This window comes from Scaptodrosophila lebanonensis, unplaced genomic scaffold, assembly GCF_003285725.1.
Source record: "Scaptodrosophila lebanonensis strain 11010-0011.00,11010-0021.00 unplaced genomic scaffold, SlebRS2 tig00001415-arrow-pilon, whole genome shotgun sequence".
NCBI lineage: Eukaryota > Metazoa > Arthropoda > Insecta > Diptera > Drosophilidae > Scaptodrosophila > Scaptodrosophila lebanonensis.
Window position 1 is genome coordinate 7,607,702 of NW_022060742.1, and position 22,701 is coordinate 7,630,402.

The 22,701-nt window shown below is 36.2% G+C and overlaps 2 protein-coding genes across 2 annotated transcripts in view; one reads left to right on the forward strand and one right to left on the reverse strand.

The window, feature by feature from the left end:
• The first annotated feature begins 388 nt into the window (after nt 1-388).
• Nucleotides 389-22,701, forward strand: part of LOC115632475 (sterile alpha and TIR motif-containing protein 1) — a 45,611-nt gene continuing 23,298 nt past the window's right edge. The window contains exon 1 of the mRNA XM_030529647.1: nt 389-514. Within this exon, the coding sequence (XP_030385507.1) occupies nt 404-514 (111 nt within the window). The 5' untranslated portion in view covers nt 389-403. The remainder of the gene's footprint in view (nt 515-22,701) is intronic.
• LOC115632476 (dyslexia-associated protein KIAA0319) lies at nt 16,882-20,991 on the reverse strand. The gene is made up of 8 exons (XM_030529650.1): nt 20,212-20,991; nt 18,847-20,151; nt 18,661-18,792; nt 18,490-18,598; nt 18,243-18,433; nt 17,644-18,178; nt 17,419-17,586; nt 16,882-17,368 (listed from the first exon to the last, which is right to left on the reverse strand). The coding sequence occupies exons 1-8, from the start codon at nt 20,845-20,847 to the stop codon at nt 17,187-17,189; spliced, it is 3,258 nt and encodes a 1,085-aa protein (XP_030385510.1). The 5' UTR covers nt 20,848-20,991; the 3' UTR covers nt 16,882-17,186.

Below are 22,701 nucleotides of genomic sequence, written 5' to 3' on the forward strand. Positions count from 1 at the left end.
TTATGTGTTGGCTCTTCTTGTTCTTTTTGGATATTATTGTGTGTCTGTTAACGGTTGCGACGACTTCTTGTTTTTGTTGTTGTATTGGTTGTTCCCTTGACTTGTGAAATGATGCTGGACATTACTCAAAACCAGATGCTCCATAATTGTTTATAACAACAATTTGTTATTCGCTGCGAGTGCAAAATGGGCGGTGAAGTGATTATCACAAATTTCGGAGAAATGCAAAATATGTGATCCAAGCTGAGCGTAATTTCGTGTTTATTTTAAAGATTATTTTCTTTTGTCTTGTCTACAAGAAATGTGCAGCAATCGAAATATGTGAAAGCCCTCAATCAAACAATAAAGCAAAGCGATAAATAAAACTGAAATATAGAAATTGTGAAAAGCATAAAGCCCGGCTATGGTTGTCACCTCTACTAGAAGTCCGTTGCTGGCTCAACAGCAACCCACAAATCCGGCCAACGGAGTAACTCTACGTTCACGTCTGATCGCACCACGCTTACATTATCAGGTAACAAAGAATTTTAAACCCAGCTTGAAAATAAACATACAAATTATACGTTACAGTCTATGTAGCTTTCTAATTGAGGAATAACCTACACTATTTGGATAATTTGTAGTCCGCCAATGCTCGAAATACTGAACATAATATCATTTGGGAATTATTTTTGTTAATTAAATTCCTAAAGTGTTCATTTGATAACGAAAACTTATTCTTAAGAAAGGAATTACAAATTTTACTTTGTCAAAGATTTTTTTCATAGAGGGTGTGCAGGCAAAATTTGTATACTCTTCCCTTAAGCGTCAGAACTTGGCGCCGATGTTTCTTTCTGACGGGCACAGATAATATATCGTGATCGACCACATCAGATCACTATACCAGCAGTCATAGAAACGTCATGATTATGAAATATTATTTGATAATTATTGTATGAAAAAATTGTTTATTTCTAACGATGTGGGAACGAAATGTACAAACTATATAATAAAATGAATAATAAAAAAAACTAGTACTTTCTGAAGAGAAATAATAAGGAAGTAGTAGGAAACAATGATGTATGTATGTATACAGTTTGTAGCCCAAGACCATGAATAAGTAAGTCTGATGACGAAATCTTAACCTGTGTTATTCTGCATATTAAACATATGTATATGAAGCAGAGAATGCTTTGCCCTCGATGTTACCTTTGTCGATCTCATAATCAGAAAATTAGGTGAGGCATAAACAATATAGCTTGTAGCATATACATTCAAGGACATTTCAACAAGTAGGACAACAATATCAGCTGAGAAACGAGTTTTTGAGCGCAACAACTGAGTATTATTTTTGAAGATTTTTTAAGAATATTTCCACTGCTTTAAGGCACTTTTTCAATTAATCAATATCTCGCTAAAACAATTGTTGTTTATTAGTTTTAAAGGAAATTTTGTTTTCTAAACGATCTTTAGATCTTGGGCATTAAAATACAAAACGCGAAATTTCCAAATTAAATACCAAATAGGCTAGTGTTCGGATTCCAGAGTCTTGATTGGAATTAGGCATATTCAAATTATCGAGTTTTCACTGTAATATAAGTTGCTACAAAGGGTTAACGGCGCGTTCATTAACCCCATGGCGCCGCTCGCAATGACCAGACCCGTCCAGAGCCGTCCAGACCGACCAAAGTCGCGCCTAATCGCTGTCTTGTGTGTGAGTGAAAGGCAGCAACAAACAATGTTTTCATTTTTTTTACGATTATTATTTTGTTTAATTGTATGCATGCGACCCTTTTGAACTGCAGGCTGTCCGTCTCCAGACCCCGGACCTAGCGCCTGGACAACAATCTAAGTAGTGGTTGGGCCAGTTGAGAGGAAAATTCATATGTAATGCACTCTAAGTGCCTTCAAAAGTGTGACATTAGGGCAGATAGGCTGGAAGAATGTTTGGAATGTTTCATTACTTCTAGTCAGGGGTGCTGCTATCAGCCAAATGATTCAAAATTATTTCAAAGTTGTGTAATCGAAGCACTTAATCCAAAGTTCTTGCAACAATTCGACTACAAATTTGGAGTTAAATAAATTGTGTTCTGCGTACAAATCACAACTAGCGATGACAAATCGATTTTAAATTGAAATAAAATACATAGTATTTATTGAAATACAATTATAAGAAGTTGGACATTTCTTAGAAGAAATAAACTTTTAACTTTTTTATAATTATTGGTATTATATTATTGTAAATGTTAATTAAAATGTATTGTGGAATAAATGTGTTCTGCTTACAAATTACAACTGGCGATGACAGCTCTATTGAAATGCCATTATTAGAGGATGGATATTTTTTAGAAGAAATTCAGTTTTAAATTTTTTACAAATGGTATTCAATTATTGTGCATTTTGATAAAAATGTATTGTTGAATTAATAAGCTATGCTTACAAATTACAACTGGCGATTACAGCTCTATTTACATACATTTAAATAAAATACAAAGGAGATCATTTCTTTTTAAAGAAATTAACTTTTAAATTTCTTATAATTGTTGATTAAAAGTATTCTGCGTGACAGTTCAATTTTTAATTACAATTAAAAAACAATTAAAGCACATATATAGAGACATACAATATATTATTTGTACACAAAAATAAACAAATGTTTCCGTTAAGCAACACAAGTTGTTTATTTTGATATTCTTAAGTAAATTACAAACAAGTTATGTCGACTGATTTGTTTGAGTTAAAAATATTTTCGATCTTTTGAAGTCATTGCTATACAAGGAAAAAAGAAACAATTACAAACATAAGAAGAAAATATGTTGTTAACTTAATATTAACCTAGAAATGCAAAATTTATTAAAAAAAAGTTGATCTCCTTCATCTGCAAGTATTTATATAATCGCATTACATTTTACCAATATTTATGGAAGGGTATTTTGACTTTTCAGTAAAGCGTCAAAATTAAGAACTATTTTTTTAATAGCGTTTATTTATTTATATACAACTTTGTATTTATTTGTGAAAATTTAGTAAATTGAGTTCAATTTTTGTGATAATAGATTGGCAATACTTTCAAAAATATAATAATGATTAACAAATTTAAAAAAAAAACAACAAACAGTCGTCAAAAATCAAATAATACTATATAATTTAATAAAATCCCCCATGTATACTATATGCAGTTGCAATTCAAAGTTCAAAAACTAGCCTTTAAATACTTACTCATTATTAAAGTATGATTGCAATAAGAAACCACATCCAACTAGGCAATCAAATTTAACTTATCTTTAGATTTCAGCAATTAGTTGGCTTTGGTGGTATTCTAGAATGATCTAAAAATCGAGAGGGACTGTTGGTGTGATGGATTATACATATATATTTTTATTACATTTCCATTGATATTATTTCCAAATATGGATCTGATTAAAATAGCGAACAACTGCACGTGCATCTGATAAGATAACTTGATAGCCACACGCTTATGATCGCTGATTAATATTTAATTATAGACTAGTTTCATGGATCGCCACTCATAATGTTGTCACATATGTCAGCCATTATGATGATCACCCAATTGTGGAGATAAGCTTATCAATTGGGGGTACGAAATACTTTGCATTCATCAATCCAAAAATTGTCGTTATACGGTCAGCGCAGCTTATTAATTAATTTAAATGGCATTTAATTTGTATTTACTTGGGCAGAAACGGCATTACAAACCACTTTCTTGGAGCTTGCCATCAACTCGAAAAACGCAAATACTTTACTTCGACAAATCATGTTTTTCGACAATTCGTTAAAAACACGAAATTTGCATAACAGCCCACAAAAGAGGCAGTCATTTATTTGAGTCGCATTTAATTGTTTGCAAACAAATCGAAAATGTCGAATAAAAAAGTAACAAGCCTTTGCATTCTAAACAAAAACAATAACAATAAAATTAACATAGATGAACATAAATCTTGAACATTATTTGTTTATAATTAATCTCATGTGGTTTTGGCGAAAAAAAAAAGAAAAAGAAAAATTGGAGGAATAAAGAAACAGGAAAGTCAAAGAAAGCGTTGAATGTAAAACGTAGAAAGGAAATTTCATAGAAATATACACATATTGTTTTATTGCCTTTCTAGAACTCGGGGAAGGTAGTAAGTGTGTGGGAAGTGCATTATAGATAGTTTTTGCAAAATTTTGCGCAGCTTGAGAAATTCTGTTGAAACGCCCCCATTTGACCAACAATTGGACCTCACCCAAGCAGGCGGTTCGTGTGCCTTCTTCCCATCCATTGTGTCTGAGGGCAGGGCACTGAGTCTATAAATGTTCGCATATGGTGATCGGCCGATCGTTCACTCACTCGATCTACGCATTTTCCTTTGCCCATTTGGAAAAGTGGGGCCGTCGAATCGCCTCTGAGTGGTTTATTTCTTTTCGTTTTAGTCGGCGCACTCACGCCGACGTCGCCTTTGTCTATACAAACTACATAATTTGATTTCCAGAACGTGCCCCGCCACCAACTTGGCCGATTCAGGCGTCATTGACGTCAATGGAACATTGTGTCTGAATTTAGCAGTTTTAGTTTCTATTTTAGTGGAGGAGGGGAGCGACACAAAGTCCCCGATGGGGCTGCGTTCATTGAAGTAAAAAGTTTATAAAAAATCAGACAAGACTGCAAAGCTAATGGCGTTGCACGGCATCTGAAATATGGCAAATATCAAAGGCAATTCGGTGCTACACTGGTTGAGATAAAGTTCACATAAATTGGCAATAGATTTTACTTAAAGTGGCCACAGTAGGCGATCGATAAAGCAACAAAGTTATGTGCATTTTAATTCTGTTTCATAATATACATTATTTTACTAATAGTTAAGAATTAAGTTGTTCTCATAAATACAAGTAATGCAGCCTTAATTTAAATTAAACGCTTTAAGTAAATCCTTATATGATGAGGCCTTTGTTGTTTCCGAGAGCACAAATAGATCTTTTGTTTTTAAGCTTAGTGAACAAATGGAATTTTTTTGGTTGAGTTTCCTGATTTTTGGGAATTCATAGTGATATATTTAGATTTTTGAACAAAACAATAATCAATTAAGTAACTATATTTAAATTTTATTTTCGTTATTCAAGAAATATTCAACAACAATTCAGCCAATAAGCTACAATTCAAAACATTTCTTAGACTCCAAAATTTGGAATGTATTATGTTCGAGCACATTTACCAGAGAAAAGTATAAATATTTCTGATTTTGGGATTAAAAACTATTTTTAAGCCTCTCGAAATATACATGAAATATATTGAAAACTAGTGGAGCTCCGTATTTAAAATATTATCAGCCAAAGCCTAGATTAAATGCATATAGAATTGAAAGTTTAAGACTATTTTACAGAATTTAGGAACATAGCATAAGTACATACTTAAACATGTAGCTTATCTATTTAATAGTCATTTGTTTACAAAACTAATGCCGATTCAAGGAAAATTCTCTTTATTTCCTTCCCTTGTTTACATTTATAAATTTAAATTTAATTTTGTGGTTGAGTTTTGTCCCCTAGGCATTACTTAAGGGATTTGTTGTGCAAAACATGTGTCACATATTTCAGATTTGTTCGATTATTTCATAAAAGAGGGTTTTTTATAAAATCTGCAATGTTTTTTCTGTTATTTAAAATTTTTTAATATTGCATTTAGTTTTCGATTTTTTCATTGGCAGTATTTTGTTTGCGCCCTAGTAGGGTGTAGTTAGTATTTACTGTATTTGTTTAAAGAACTCTCATTGTACATTCACTTTATGTTAAACTCGAAACCTGGACTACATAATTTATGAATGAAATCAATTAAGATAAAGTCGAGGGGCAGTTGGGAAAACTTGAAGCTAAACCGGCGTGACAGGCAGCCAGTCAGCCAGTCAGACTCAAATACACATACACTCCCAGATATATCATATAGTGTGCATGAAATGCAACAATTTTAATTAAAAGCGCACTTTCTGCGAACGTCATTCAATTCGAGAATGGCGGCAGCAGAGAAAATCAGACATCAAAGCTACAGTTTGACAGCCACAGGCACACATCCACACGAACATGCAAAGTGCATGAATAAGTAACAATAAAGGCGCCCGGCGCAACAAAATTTCATAACACAAAACTGAGAGAAAGAGATTTGAAGGGAGAGAGAGTGTGTGAGAGAGAGAGAGAGAGAGCGTACAAGCAAGTGAGTGCAACAAGTTTTAAAAATATCTTGTTTTTGGCGCGCTCATAAGCTTTTCCCCATTCGCTGCTGGCAACACTATCAGTGTTCGAAAGCGTCTTAGCGTCTGTTATTATTGTTGCTGTGGGTGGCAGGCGGCAAGCGGCAAGCGGAACGCGGCACGCTGCCAAACACAAACAAGTTTACTCTCCTCTGCGCTTTGTGCTTTTCATTCTGCCGCCGACGGTTTCAGTTGCGTTCGTTGCTTCCGCGCGGCCAAAAGTCGAGCGAAGAAGAAGAGTTGAGTGCGCGCGTCTGAGAGAACGTGCGACGCGATAATTGTTGTTCGGCTTTCAACTTGAGTTCTAACCACGATCGATCCTTCGGCGTATGTTCAAAGTTTTTAAAATTCCATAAAAAACTCCGTTGAAGGCGAACGAAAACTGAACTGCTGCTGAGTGAAATGTGCCTTGCAAGCTTGCGCAAAGCGGCAGCCATAAACATTTATAAATGTACAATTTGAAATAAAGGTAAAAAACACAAATAGTACAAATGCTGACCTTCTAGAAGTTTTCACTCAATCGGCAACTGTAAACTAAGTAGCAACACAAAAAATCAAAACCGAAAAGAAAAAATTAAACGTAAAAGGCATAAAAAGCTTATTGTTTATAGTTCATGCTCTCGCCACTTTTGTTGCTGTTATTGTTGTTATTATTGTTCTTGTTATTGTTGTTGCTGCTGCTGCCGGGCGTCATTAGATTGATCGCACTACTGTTGTCTCTGATTAGCGAAATGTGTAGGAAATGCTCACATGTGTGGCAAACACAATACTTTATCCCGCAGATACATTTGCATGAAAGACGTCGCTACGTGTGTGTTCACTCGTTCATGCACTCAGAAAAAAATTGCCCAATTCGCCCAAATTGCTAATTGAAATAAACGTAGGCGACTTAACTTTCTATTGATAAAATGCCTTCCATGAAAAGAAGAAACTGTTTTAAAAAAAAGTTTCAATTTAAATAAGAAACTTGTTTTTCATAATTAAAAATATATATTTTATAAATAATGTTTTATAGGATATTTTTAAACTTGTTTCAAATGAGAAAGTTGAGCTACGGTCAGATAGATAATTTCGAATTCTAGAAGTACGTCTATCATGAATGTTACTTTAATAAAAGCTAATTAGAATTATTCATACTTTTATAAGTAATAAGTAATTATGTATTACAAATTAATTTTGTGCTACAACACACTTCTTTACTTTTCAAATCTTAATTATAAACTGACACATACATTATCTGTAATCAAATTTAATTAATTTAATTTATTGCAAGTATTAATACTCAAAATTCGTGCCTAAATTAACTTTACTCATCGTTCTAATAAATAAAGCAACCAGCAAGCAGAATACCTTTTTGCAGGGTCTATCCTTACTCTCAAATTTTTTTGAAGTAGCAATGGCAATTTATCGGGCTATAGCACAGCTATGTAATTAATCGTCTTGTCAACGACGAACTGACTCGGCTAGAGATTAAATTGCCTATTTCTGATACAAAATGGTTCTTTAAGAGACACCGTAAGGGTGCCTGTTGTTTTTGGTCAAAGGTCAAAGGCTTTGGCCATCATAAAAAAAAAATGGAAAAACACTGAATATCAAAACCTATGGCATATACAATGCACTAGTATTTTTTTGAGTGTGTTGATTTGTGCGCGCACTCGCTTCATGCTCGATTGACTCGATTATGCTTTGAATTGCAGCGTTGCGGCCATAAAAATGATATACTATTTGGCACTTTTACCTTTTTGTTCTCATTTTAAACATTGGCACCCGGCCAGCCAGCGGCTATATAGACAACAACAACAACAACGGCAACTGTGTACGTACATCGTCGATTCAACAAGGCAGCAGAGAACAAAAAAAAAAGTAAAACAACATAAAATTACTAAAATATTTAGACTTTTGCTTTTGTTGTTGCTTTGTTTATTTATGGCTTATCTTGTGGTTGCTTGCGACGCTTATCAGAGAGAACTAAAACGAGACATCAAAGACCCACGAACCAAGGGAAGAAGCAGAGCAAGAAACAGGAAGAACACACCTTGCTTGTCGTGTCTTTGTGCATAAAAATTGCAGAATTACGCAGCACTACAAAGAAAGTGAAATGAAAACTGAGAATTCACACCTACCCCCGCCCGCCCCGCCCCGAGCTCAACAATAATTCAAGTGACTGTGTCAAGGATTAGCCAGATATCGTATGTGTGTGTGTGTGTGTGTGTGTGTGTGTGGAATATCAACTACGTCATTGGCTTGACATACACTTTGTAAGGGTTGAAAGGCGACCTAGGACTGTATGTGGAACATACAAGTATATTGCTGCCAAAGTACAGTTCCCTCTCAGCCTTCAGCCATTTGATACTTTTCCAAAAATGGCATTGATTTCGGCTTGAATTACATTTTTGTTTAAAGTGTAACATTGCAGACAAATTTGAAAATTAAGGTCAGTGGTTGGAAAAGTTGTCCTTAGCGAGAGTGCAACTCTTTCCATCATAATTACTGACAGAAATGCTGCAACCCTCTTAAAGGAAATGGTTTATCAACTATTTTCATTAAAGAATTTCATTTTCCATTTCTGCTGCTGTTCGCTTCAATTAGCAAAGAGCCAAGTGGCATTGATTTTGGCTCGAATTACAATTTTCGTTTAAAGTTTTACAGTGCAAGCAATAATGTACGTTTATTAATCTTTGCTTTGGCAGTGTAAAGGTTAGTTTAGAGCTTTTGGTACCATTTATAATTAATTTGTGTTTAATTTTTCTGGTTTCTGGCTAAAAATCGACTGCTATTTTAATAACATGCACTGTTATTCCCATTTATATTGGAATCTGACTGCTTGGTGTATTCACTTCTGCAGAATTTCGCAAGAATTTGTCACTTAGGTTAGTGCTGAAGAATGGCTTGGAAAACATTTTTGAATAACTGCTCCATTGCTCTACTATCCATCTAATCTTTTGTCTGACCTTAAGCTGACAATTGGGGCATAACCGTTTAGTAGGACTATAAAACACCCCGATCGAGTCAGAGTAGTTATTAGTTATAAATGCTATCATTAATTTCTCTTCATAACGTACGATTATTTTTGTGTTAATAGTACGTAAAAATTTAGAATTCATTTACAAAAGAAATGGTTGGAAAGAAGTATACATACATAAAAAAAATTACATATAATGGTGCATTATTATTTCAAGACTGTTTTCGCGTGCTGAAAGTGTATATTTAAAAGTCTGATTATTTAAAAAGGCAGAAACATTTATCCATTTCAGAAAATGTTGGACTTTATAACTCCTGAAGAATGTCTAAATTTAGTTAATACTTTTAAAACGAGAATTAAAGCTGTTATTAAAAATAAAAAAGATGATACTCAGTTTTAATTAGTAAATATTGTTGCCGTACCAATTAATAATGGTCAAAATAATTTCATGTATTATTTAATTTTTTTTATTTATTTTTATTTTTTTGCATTATTGAAATTAATGGAAGTTCAATGATATTTTAAAAAATTATAATTATGTTTGTGCAACCATCACCTACAAGGAAATGTAAGTCATTCAAAGTTTCACTATCGAAAAAACGTAGGCAATTAATAGTGGTTAGGGCTCTTAGGAATAAAAATAATAATAATAATAGAAGCAAATGAAAGTTTACTAAAGATGCAGTATAGATAATTTAAATTTTGTAGACAAATATAATAAAATAAAACGTTGCAACATAGAAGATAAACACCATACAAGGTTTTGTGTATTCCGGCAACATTAACGCATTCAGATCGGATGTTTATTTGGATGGAGAAATTTATTTCCGGCTGGCCATTAAAAGCTATACAATATTCAATAAATATAAAAAATCTTTTGTACTTAAATTTTAAAAGTATCGATGGTTTGGTCCTACGCCAACGAAAATATCAAGCCGTACAGCTATCGATAATTTGTCAGCACTACTGATATCTGACATTCTAAAAGAACCAAATGGAGCTTCATCGAAAGGGGTCTTTAAATGTTTTTGGTATTTTTTACAATTTACATAATTGTTTAATTTCATTTTTGTTTTCTTTATGTATTAAACCTTGAATAGGAATAAAAAAGAGGCCTGCTTAAATTGTTTGAAAATAAATATATGTTTGAATAATCACTCTAAGCAGAGCTTCAAACCCAGAACAAGTTGTTTATATTGAAATATTGCATTAATTAGCATTAGTCAGTTGGAAGTTTAATTTATGTTATATTCATTAAAAATATCTGGAAATGTTTTGTATACCCTTTTTTAATCTCAGTTGAAATAGTTGCCAAATTTATAGATTTGTCTTTCTTTTTAAATATAATTTTAATTCCTTTTTATGTTTTTTTTTTTTTTTTTGTTTTTAAGTAAAACTATGTTTAACGGATTGCATTTAATGGGCACTAATAGTAGATTCTTTTAGTGAATCCAATCGTATTATACTGATTCTACAAATCTTATGCAATGTGTTCACCTACTCTCACCTTGCATTTCCCACTTCTGCAACCTTTGATTTCAATTATATTTTCACATCAGACCCACCGAGAAGGCAACAGCATTATTTTAGTGGCCCGATTGTTACGTCAAATTTAAATTTCATTAAATTAATCTAAGCATAATGAGACACATTTTAGATTCGCGCAATGCAACTAAATTCAAAATAAATAAAGAGCGGCAAGAAAAGTAGAATTAGGCGGCGGCCACAGATCGTCGCATTTTGGCATTAAATTGGCAGAAAACATTGGCAGCATAGCCCGAACAGCTGTTGAGCTTTTTTCTATAGCTATAGAATAATACTGTGTTCATATATACATATGTACATATGTATATAAAGAAATGTGCAAGCCCTGCTGTTTGTTTGTCTTACCGTTCCGACCTTCAACTTGAACGATTCGCCTCAGTTACATTGTTTTCTTTTTTTTTTTGTTTCTTGCCGCAAATGAATCGCTTTGAAAGTCTCATAATAGGCGTTTTGTTATTGTTGCTATTGCTACACTATCGCCAAGCAGCTATAACTTACTAGCCGGCGGTAATTTGAATACAAAATTGTCAATAATTGCAAACATGGAAAAAAAAAATACAGTAGGCAAGTAGATTGCCAGGCCCTTGGAATGAAACGGAAATGCTTGTGTGTGCCACGTAATTTTTGTTATTGAATACAAATAGCTACAGTGGATAGTTTTTAATAAAAACTTCAAGCGAGTAGAACGTTCAAGTCATGTCGGGATGACTCTTGAATATACCTTTTGCCAATGCAGTCTTCGAATTAAAATAAGCTTTTATGATCCAATCACTTCTATGGCAACTAATTAATATATTGAAGCGATTTTGATAATGCCTTAACTACGATATCTTTATAAATGAACATATTTTTGTTACTTAGATTTCTGCACCGATCGTTGCAATGTCAGCTATAGACTGAATTGCGCCGATTTTTATGAAGCCTTAGAATATTATTAAACGCTATGAAACATTCATAAAGACTGGATTTGCTTAAGATCTCTTCATAAACAAAAAAATGATTTAAATAGTGATTTTTTTGCCAAACAATGCTGTGTCGGCTCTATAAAGAAATGGGGCTATATATGATTCGAAAAAAAACGTGTCCTGTGCAGGATAGGACACGTCTAGATGCCAAGTTTGGTGTCTTTAGCTCTTATGGCTCAAAAGATGTACAACAAACAAGTCTTGGAAATGGACATAGTTAATTGTGTTCTGCAGTGTTTGCTAAATAAGTTAGAATATGGCAACATATTTTGAATATAAACTGAAATTTGCAAAGTCGGTCATCTTCAGCTGTTTTGACTGTCAACAAATTGCTGGATTTTCCTTCTTTTCAAGACCAAGCCATATGCTTCTGTTCTCACAGCTCGTATTCTAGTTGGAGTGCAAATTAAATTTATCGAGCACTGCAAAATGCGACACTTAACACAGTTTCCAGTTTCTCATGCAACAGCGACTGCTGGGACTGTGGGACTGGGAAGCCCACGCAGATGATTTGAAAACATTGCAACTGTTGTAAGTTTCCCATTTATGCAATGTATTTGTCTGCCCACACATAAGTAAGTGGCATTAGAACGCATCTCATATTTGCTTTTCATTTGCATTTGCATTTGAAATGCCGCCCAAAACAAATAAACAGCAGACAAGCGGACAAATGGGCAAGCGGACAAACAAACAGATGGACAGGCAGACAGACAGACGACTAGACTGACAAAATTAGACTCACTTCAGCATAATGGAACATGAGGACAGAGAGTTGCGGCATTCATTCATTGTGGGCTGGCTTTCAACACAAAGTAAGTTAAACAATAATAAAATGTTTTATTTTGCATTTTATCTGCAAGCACACAAATTATTGTCACGAATACATTGAAAATCACTCAACCGTTGTCTCCAACAAACATACGAACATTAATGTACATAAGTATGTGTACATACATAATTGTACTTATATGTGTAACATTCTACACTTAGTCAGTATCTACATATATATTGCTTAATAGGCTTGGGATCCACTATTTTAGCGGTCATATTCGAAAGGGGCTTTACGCAGAGCTGCACTTTTGCAATAAAATGATAATAGAATTTTGGAGTTATTGTTTTCTTTAAATTTAATTTTTATTTGTATTGGTTTCCACCAGCATCAGAGTAACATTTCTAGAACCAACCTCTCTCCCTCATAGTATATTTGAAAATCATATTACTGCTCGTCTGAGCAGCATTATCTCTCTGTTTGTTTGAGCTCTTTTGTTTGTATGTTTGTTTGTCGCACACGTTTTTTAATGTTAATTGACAAAAAAAAAGTTATAACTTTTTAATGAAAAACGAGGCAGCCTTGAATTGGATTTGTGTGTTGGGCATGTGATTAAATGAATTTGTTGTTTGTATTTGAATTACTTGACAACAACAATATTTACAGCTCTCCGAAAATTTGACAAATCTGCTAAACATTTTGTTTAAATGAAATGAAAGAAAAAATGACAATAATAAAGACATCATTTAATTTATGCAAATGCTCATAACTCAAAGCGACAGTTCAGTTTGCTGGCTGATTTGTCCAAGCAATGACTACAAAAACAACAATAACAAAAAGAATTAAAATACCGGTAGCTCAGCGCCCCGCGGGTCTTCCAAAATGAATAATACCAACAGCTGTAAACTGTCAACAGAGCTGGGCATGCCAATTAGTCAACAGCGGGCGGACGTTTTAAGCCACGTTCTAATGCTATTAAAAATTGTTTATACCCTTGACAAGGGTATTACAACTAACGGCAGTCATTTGCAACTACAGAGACCATGGAAATATAGTAAGAGTTGTGTGTAGATAAGTAGTTGACTGACCTTCTAGTTCTCCACACAAAAACTCATATTTTAGGATAACACGAAAATAACTTTATATCGAAATTGTTTGCCTGTCTGATCACACCTTTAAATTTTTTGGTGTTTTAGTTTAGGGACTTATGGGCTAAATTATATAACCCAGCTCAACTAATTATTGCACCTATATTACTTCAACAATGATATATTTGATTAATTAAAAATTAAAACGACTCGTCGTTCTTAAATAGGACATAGTTCTTCTCTAAGAACAATTTTCAGAATTGTGGTTCTGGTTTAAAGTATCTTCTGATAGTTTTTTCATTATTTTTTTTAACGAACTTTAAACGTCATATTTGAAATATTTATTAGAATGGAATTAGAATAATTTTTTTCATGAAAAAAAAAAAAAAAATAAAAACAACTTAAGTAGCGAATGTTTTTAAAATGTTTTAAAACAGAAACTGCTTATCTTTGAGTTTTTATTAAGAAGGAAGAAAATTTGAAAGTATTTAAAAACTTTTAATCAGTAACTGCTTAAATTAAAGTAATATGAAATTGTTTCGTGTTTAAGTCTCCAATGTTTTTGGCTTTAAAAAAGTAGAATTAAAACGCTGATGCACATTGGAAGAATTGTACAATAGAACGGTAATAACCAACAGATCAAATACGTTATTATCAAGCAATTTTTTATAAACAATTTAGGCTCCTATATACCTATTTCTGTAACTGATTTTATATGAAATAATGACTTAATCTCTTTAGAATATAATGTAGAGGCCTTATGAGGGTATACACTGGTCTACAGAAAAAATGTTTATTCTGGCATATAAGTATATTTGAAGAATTTTAAAATTTTAAATTTCTTGGAAGCCAATGCTGTAGAGTCTGAAAAAAGGTGCACAGAATTTTGATCGAACTAAGCTCGTCTGAAGCAGATTGGCGGCATCGCAGGGTATACATATGTGTGCGTGTGTGTGTCGAGCAGTCAAAACAAACAATTAAATGTGCATAAAGATATGGCAAAGAACACTGAAGAACTAGCAAGTAGTCGTCCATTAATACGATATTCACGCAGTCTTTTTTTTGGCCATGTCACGTGGAGAGAGTTCAAGCACCTCTTTATTAGTTTGGCATGGAAAATGTTTATGAAAAATTCGGACAATGCAAACACAAAACACAGTTTTGCGTAATTAACTACCAGAAGCGCACTTACACACATGCTTTGTTATTATTATTGCTATTGGTGTTGTTGTGGCGGCGCCCAAAAGTCGCCGATGCTATGAGGGAATCGCGTGCGAAAAAGCGACAGTAAAGGCACATAAAAATAAAAATAAAAAAAAAAGGAAAAACAGAAAAAGAAATCTACAAAGGCCGCGCCCAGGCAGTGTGTGGAGCGCGCGCGTGGCATGCCACTGCCGTTGAGCGTTGAGAAAAATCCGGCTAAAATCAATAAAACGTGAAGCCAAAACTTAATGCCGAACTCAGACGGTCAAATGACCAAAATGGTTGCAGACGCGACCGAAACACGAACAGCAAACAAAGTCAAGTGAATCACATAAAACGGCTTTAAAGACGACAGACATTTCCAGAGAGTTCCAACGAAATCTGGCTACCAGGAACTTGGTAATGAGTTCCAATTTTGGCCAAACCAATGTCAACTGGCAGTCTGCGCGTGGGCCTTAATTTCAACACCACACCGTAGTACGAGTATTCGCATTCAAGTCGAATTTCATGCTTTTGATGAAAAGCACTTCAACTGATTTGCAAACCCAAATATTTGCCATTCAATATTTGTATTAAAAATATACTTACTTGTATATACAAGTAAAGCACATCATACCTACATACATCTGTTGGCATAAGAATAAAATCAGCTCATCGTGTCTTGAGCTGCATGTAAAAATGTCAATGGCTGTCCAACTGTGGACGCACTGTTTAAAATGCATTGCATGGCCGGTGGCGTTTGCAACGTGCTCGGCATTATTTATAAATTTCGTGTGGGTATTGGGAGTTTCCCGCCTCACAGCTGCTACGGAAATGCCCATATTTATGCATTTCTAAGCTCACGTATTTAGATAAATGTCTGATAAAAAGCAATTTAACGCACAGCGCCTCTAAAACTGCAAGGCCCCACCAGGGAGGGGGAACAGACACAACTGCGCGCTGATTTATGCATTTATTTCAACATTCTGATGCCAAATGACAGTAACAAGCAACATCTAGAGTTCTACACGTATTTAGACATGTTCTATTAGAGCTAAGATGTACAAAATGAAATGCCAAAAGGATAAAAATAATGACAACTTTCAAGAGTTTGAGTTTTCTTGAGTTTTCAAAATATCTAACAGATAATAAAATCGATAGAAATTAAAGAAAATTTGCCTTAAACAGTTCTATTTATATATTTAAAAATCATTGTTAAATAAATAATTCAGAAATCGTTTGAATTTCTTGAGTAATTTTCTTTCCCTTTAATTTCTAGATGAATTAAAACATACTTTTAGAAATATGCTTAAAAAAGTAGGATTACAGCTTAGTATGACTTAGCGAAATGAGGTATTTTTATTATTGAAATTTAGTTGAAATTTAATAGAATTCAATTTCAAGAAATATTACAAAAATGTAAATTTTGTTAAAAGAATTCATTTTAATTGTGACCAATTAAAAAAAAAAACGGAAATCTCAAATAATTTGAATGGTATAGTGGAACGCTTGAATTTGAATGAACGAATTTTCCCGCAAGCTATTCTTGAATCAGAGATTCGATTTGATTTTTTTGTAAAATCTTTATTCTGTATTTAAGATCTGTCCTGGATTAGATAATTATTAAATTTTAAGATAACTTTGACATCATTTAATCATGCTCTTGTCATGATGGTTGCGGCGTGATTCGAACCGAGTCCCCACTCAAGGAACGAACTCACATTATGGGATTCCGCCAGGCCCCAACAATTTAGATAATACCTTCATTGTTGATGAACTTAGTTTTGTTTCATTATTATTTATTGCGTTGCAAAAAGGCCTGCAGCTTTAGCCATAACGTGGCAGTTTTACATTTATTTTAGGAGAGCCCACTTACAGAATTGAAGACTACAATTATTATATTCATAGCTCAAACTCACATTGAGTGATCCCTGCTAGATCGTTGAGCTATGCCAGGCCCCATGAACATAGTGAACATTTGTTTAGCATGTATGTCTGAAATCTACGCCTTTGAACATTTGCTCAAAAACATTCTCACTGAAATTTTTTTTTTTTTGAGATCTTTCCTCCCCTATTAACGCATACAGCCATCAAATTAAAATAAATGCAACAGATATTTATCGTTGCATTCGCCAAGAGTTGATGAAGCGACTTTTTAAGCAGTTATATGTAATTTATTACATTGATTGTGATTTCTATCGCTATATACACGTAAAAACATATAAAAAATTATATTTAAAGGAATGTTTGTTGCATGGCAGCAGCTTAAATGAATAAATAATAATACAATTAACACACACACATTGCATTAAAAGAGAAGGAACATCAAATATAACTTAGAGACGCGACAGCGACTTGCGGCAAGTATAAAATATACAAGTATACATATGTATATATAGAAATACAAATATTTATCACACACACTATGTTTGAACTAACATATTATAGAGCTCTCGTCTACGCTTTGATTTTGCGGCCCAACTTTGTGACAGCGTATTTGTTGTTGCTATGCTGATTAGCGGCTCCCCCGCCATGGGAATTGTGGGCTTTGTGCTTGCCAAGGCCATTGGGCTTGGTGCGGGTCTCGAAGAGAACATCCGAGTCCGTTTCCGATTCGGTTAGCGAGGTGGTGCGTGAATCTATAAAAAGAGTAATTAGAGTAGGAATGAGTTGAAGGGTTTCTACTTACAATTAGCGGCCTCTTCATCCTGCGTGCCTATGAGCGCATATTTTTGCACCTTTTGGCGCATGCGCGGCTTCTTGGACTGCCGACAGGCGCAGGCGATGCCCCAAAATATGCCAGAGAGCAGCAGACAGCCGGTTATGACGCCCACAAACACATAGAGTATGGACCAGTCTATGAACAAAAAGGAAACTCAGTTTAAATGCTTTAAAGTGTAAAACAAAGTATTACCGCAATTGGCCTCATTGGAGCCGAAAAAGTAATCTGCTGAAGGCATCCAGAAAGCTTCGCATATGCAGGCGCGAGTTGTGGGATTACAGGAGCCATGATTGGAGCACTTATTCTGGCAAACCGTGGAGCGGATGTCCACAAATAGAGCACCCAGTATGGAGGCATCGCGTTGCAATTTCGAGCGCAACAAACGCTCAACATATAGGCCATCCACAGGCTTGGCCTGACCCCCACCTTTGGCATCGCTGGCCATTACATAGAATACCAGAACCGCCGCCTCCGTATGTAGATCATACTTGAGTTCTCGTATTTGGATTTTGTTGTCATCGCCCAGCAGTAGTTGTAGCTTCTGTACAATCGAGTCCAGCTCGCTCTGTGATAGAATAGTAATGCCCATGGGTAGAGTCATTTGCACCAAATGCATGAGCATGGGATCGGGATGGACATTAATGCTGACAGTGTCCGAGCTCGTCAAACCCTGCTCATCGCTCACCGTCAACTTAAAGACATAACGTCCATGCGCGAGATTGGTCAGCTATCGGAAATAAAATGTAATAGTTGGGTAACCCCTTTAAGAGAAAGGAATAAAGACAACTTACAATCATGACGGGCTGCTTATCCGTATCTCCAACTATAACACCAGCGGCCAGACTGTTATCCTCACGCGTCCACACATATTTCACGACTGCCAGATCATCCCAGGACTGTGAACCATTCAGATAGATAGCAGAGGCAGGCAAGGTAATGCTATGATCGCCACCAGCATTAGCCACAGGCGCCGCATTGCGTTCTAAGTAACAAGGAAAACATCAGAGTTGAACTAACTGAACCCTAAACTCCACCTACCCTGCACGACTTTAACCCAAGTAGTGTCACTGGCCGAGTTGTTGTTTTCATCAGAGACAGTTAGTTCGAATTGGTAGAGACCGAGGGTCAACGAGGTGGCATTGGCTAGCTATGGATTGTAGATTTGTCCTTTAGAAATAGCTACTTAGTTATGCATTGCCTTTAACTTACCGAACTATTTGACTTCAAAATGACCGCATTGTTGGGTCCACTTAGCTGCTTCCATTGATAGCTCTTAATGCCAATGTCGTCTTTAGATTCCGAACCATTTAGGAGCGCCCAATTGATGGGCAAATTCGTCGTCTACAGGGGTCAGATAATTAGAATGCTTCCAAAGTTATTTAGTTCTCAACTTACCGAATTGGCGCCTGCTGAGGCGGCAGGCGGAGAATTGGTGGGTGGTTTTACAAACACGTGCACCTTAGCCGTACTCGACTGTCCACTGCCGTCCGTGACCTTCAGCACGAATGTGTACATGCCCTCCTCCAGATTCGATAGCTGTACGTAGGGTGTGCGTGTATTCTGCATATCTACAGCCTTGGCTTCATCGCTTGCATCCTTGGTCCATTCCCAGGCGACAATCTCGTGATCGTCCGAGCTGGCAGTGCCATTCAGAGTGACATTGTTATTGGGTAGATAGAGTATTACAGGATCGCCGGCATTGGCCACCGGAGCATAGTCCGTCTCCTTGAGCACCGCAATCATAGCTGTGGTGGAGTTGGTGATATTATTCGAGTCCGTAACGGTCAGCTTGAAGGTGTAGTTGCCCGGCGAGGTCAGATCGGTGAGCTGCAGCGTATTGACGTCCGGCAGTTGGGGTTGATAGCCAATCGGACCCGATATGACCTCCCAATGCCAGTTGATAATCTTGTCATCGTCTGTGCTGGGACTGCCATCGAGCACGGCATTGGTTGTGGGCTGTCGTATAATCTGTTCCTTGGGTGAGATGACCACCTGTGGCGCCTGATTGATGCGCTTCTCCGGCAGCACCGTAACATTGGCATCCGTCTCACCGAACGTGCCATTGTCTCCGGTTACGGTGACTTTAAAGGTGTAGAGACCTTCGGAGAGGTTCGAGAGCTTCACTTTCGGCTTGCTCTGATCCGAGATGGTGCCATTCATTGGACCCTTGGGTTGCGTGATTAGCGTCCATAAATATTTATATTTCGTGCCACTCGTCTGCTCGTCGGGCACAGTGAAGGCAGCTAAGGTCACTTCCTGCTCGGGCAGTCGCACCTCCTTGGACATGACCGAGACAACAATATCCTTGCTGCTCGCGGTTGCTGTTGATTTGCTGTTCTCCTGAGCAGGCGATATTTGTGGCACATTTTCGCTACTTGCACCCTCGCTACGCTCCTGGGGAGTTGCCTCATTGCTACCCAAATAGGCGGTGTAGGGCATAGGCTGTAGCACACACTTTCTCAGCTTGTTGCGCACATAGCCGTGCAGGCAACTGCAAATCCCAGTCAGCGCATTCGCTTGCAGTGGCACGCACTTCTCCTCCAACGGGCACGGATTCTCAATGTCGCAGGCCAGCAAGTTGGCGGCATCTGAGCTGCCATAATATGACAGTTCGTCTTCGTTCTCCTCGGGCGGCAACAACAGCTGCTTCATGCGCTTCTCCGCTATGGGAAAATCATCCTCATCGTATGCCTGACTGTCCTGTGGTTGAGTTAGGGTTCGTATTAGTTGTGAGTGGCTGCTAGAGTTTAGGGAACTCACCTGCTGGCGGGCCAGGTATTGCATGCGTCGCGGCTGTTTCCAGAAGTTAAGGGCGCTCTGCGCCGCCAACTCGTCATAGGGCAGTATTTCGGCATTGGCTTTTGCTTGTTTCAACAGCTGAGTCCAGCTCTTGCCCTCACCTATGGGATTGACAAGCACCATTTGCGCTTTGTCCGCACCGTTGCGCGCTCCCCGCTCCTTGGGCAGACAGCCTTCGTTGCTGACGCAGCGTATGTGGAAACATTTACGTTTGTAGAGCATTACGACATTGCAGGCCGTGTTGCCTGTGCCCGTCTGGTTCTGTGATTTCTCACAGCAGGCATCCAGGCAGCTCCACAGATAAGATTCCTCATCGAGGAGCACATTGGCGTGTTGTGCATCCGGTTTGTACTCTTCAAAGATGCCCGCCTCCAGCTCGTCACGTGGGGTCGCGTTCTCGAAGACATGTCGCAACATGCGTCCACATATTTCACCGCTACTCGTCGCCTTTTTACCGTTCTCGGCGGCGGCCTCGAGCAAAACATTTTGCGTTGTTACACCAGCCATGACGTCGCCTGCTCTCACTGCTGACGCCATATATAGGCAGAGGCAGAGCGACAGCCAGAGCCAGAACATGACCGCTCGATAGTTGCACATTTTGGAATTTGTTTTATTCTATTAACCGATCACAATTGACTTGATTTTCTGCACTAATTACTTATTTAATTTGCATAAATTAAATGCGCACTTTTATTTTACTGCCATAGTTACATACGTTCGTTTGTCCGTTCGTTCTTTTTTTTTCACCAGCAGTGCTCGACAAAACAACCACGGAAAAAATACGTCAGCTGTTGGCAGTGGCTGAGTCAGTGTTGGTAAGCGGTGTACAATTTTAGTTACCACCGCGGCATAAAGCTTGTAATGTGAGCACAAAAAAGCACAAGCTTAAGCTTTTATTTCTCCAACTTCTTTAACAGCTGCGTTCCAGCCACTACAACAACAACAATAACAACAGTTGGTCTCTTCTTTGGCGTGTCTAATAAAATGTGTGTTAATAAACTGTGTGCCGTTAACAAAGTGTGGCCAACAGCGCAAGAGAGTGTGCAGTGTGGGCGCCGTTACATTCACTTATGAAATTGTAAATATCGATGTGATTTTAAATCGCCCACACATTCCCATTAATAATAATAATTATAAATCGCAAGCCCAAGCTGGGAAACGAGTTCTCGTCACAGCAAGGTAGCAACAATGAGCGACTAGACTTAACCCACACTCAGCCATTTATCAATCAGCGGCGAACTAAAATTAATTGCAACAAAATCCGTCAACAAAAAGCAAACGCGAAGTCTAGAAAATGCAAAACGTGCGGCAACTAATCGTGTTTATGTTTACGCCTCTTGCTTATAAATTATATACCCTTCAAGAGAGCTGTTCCACTTTGTGTTGATGTTTGTCGTCATCAGAAGTTTGCATTGGAAATCCGATATTGATTAGGCTATTGGGTTGGTGATAATTTTTAATTATCAAATATGTTGTAATCTATTGCTAATTTATAAATACCTATGTTTGTACTTCATAACGATATCGATAGTATCAATATTTGCGATAATTCCTACAAATGTTGCCCATAAAGAAACTCTCCCATTAGTATATGTATTTATTATCTAAAAATAATAATACTTGTAATTAAATGTTTAATTAAACTGAAATATTCTATGATAGAAATTAATCATGCTTCCTCATTTTATAACTATGGGAAAATAGACCTGAGCGCAAACAAATTAGAGACGGTGAAAAATTATCGCTTTAAATTTTGAGGAAAACTATCGATGTTCTCAGCACCATAAAATAAAAATACTGTATTTAAATAAGTTATTACAGAAGCATAAGTACCGATATTTAAATGCTTTGATATTTAATTAGCAGTATATCTACTACTTATATATTTATATGTTTGAAATATTTTAGAAACATTTCAGAAAGAAATTCATTTAAAGATATTTCCCTTTAAAATATAAACTACATATGAAAAAATAACAATTGTGAAATAATGGATTATATTCTATTTATACTTACACTCTACAAAATTTAAATTAACTATATTAAAGCTTGTTTAGGATGTAGGAATATAGACAAAAAATTAAGTCAGTTGTCAGCAAATTCAAAAAAAAAAAAAAAAAAAAAAAAAAAAAAAAAAAAATTCACCATTAATACAAATACCTGCCTATGTGTGCATATTTGGGTAAGGCTACTATTTCCCTTTTATTGAGATGTTCTTTTGAGATTGAATATCTATTTGATAGAACTTTACAATATGAAGCCATATGATCAATATATCGCTGCCATAGGAAGAATAGTTTGATATTTGGAAGTATATATGATTCTGAAACCTTACCGCAAGGGTGTAGAACATTCGAGTCTTTGAATTACCATAATTAGTTTGTTTTACAGATAAATCAACACGCTTTTGTTCTACACAACTATGCAAATTTTGCCATTAGGCAATCGTAG

What these genes read in the sequence shown, in the direction of transcription:
- LOC115632476 (XM_030529650.1), bottom strand. Translation starts at nt 20,847, where the DNA reads ATGTGCAACTATCGAGCGGTCATGTTCTGGCTCTGGCTGTCGCTCTGC. An exon ending in TTGGGTTAAAGTCGTGCAGG is followed by an intron (nt 18,434 to 18,489) that starts GTAGGTGGAGTT and finishes CTTGTTACTTAG; the next exon opens with AACGCAATGCGGCGCCTGTG. An exon ending in GGATGAAGAGGCCGCTAATT is followed by an intron (nt 17,369 to 17,418) that starts GTAAGTAGAAAC and finishes CTCTTTTTATAG; the next exon opens with ATTCACGCACCACCTCGCTA.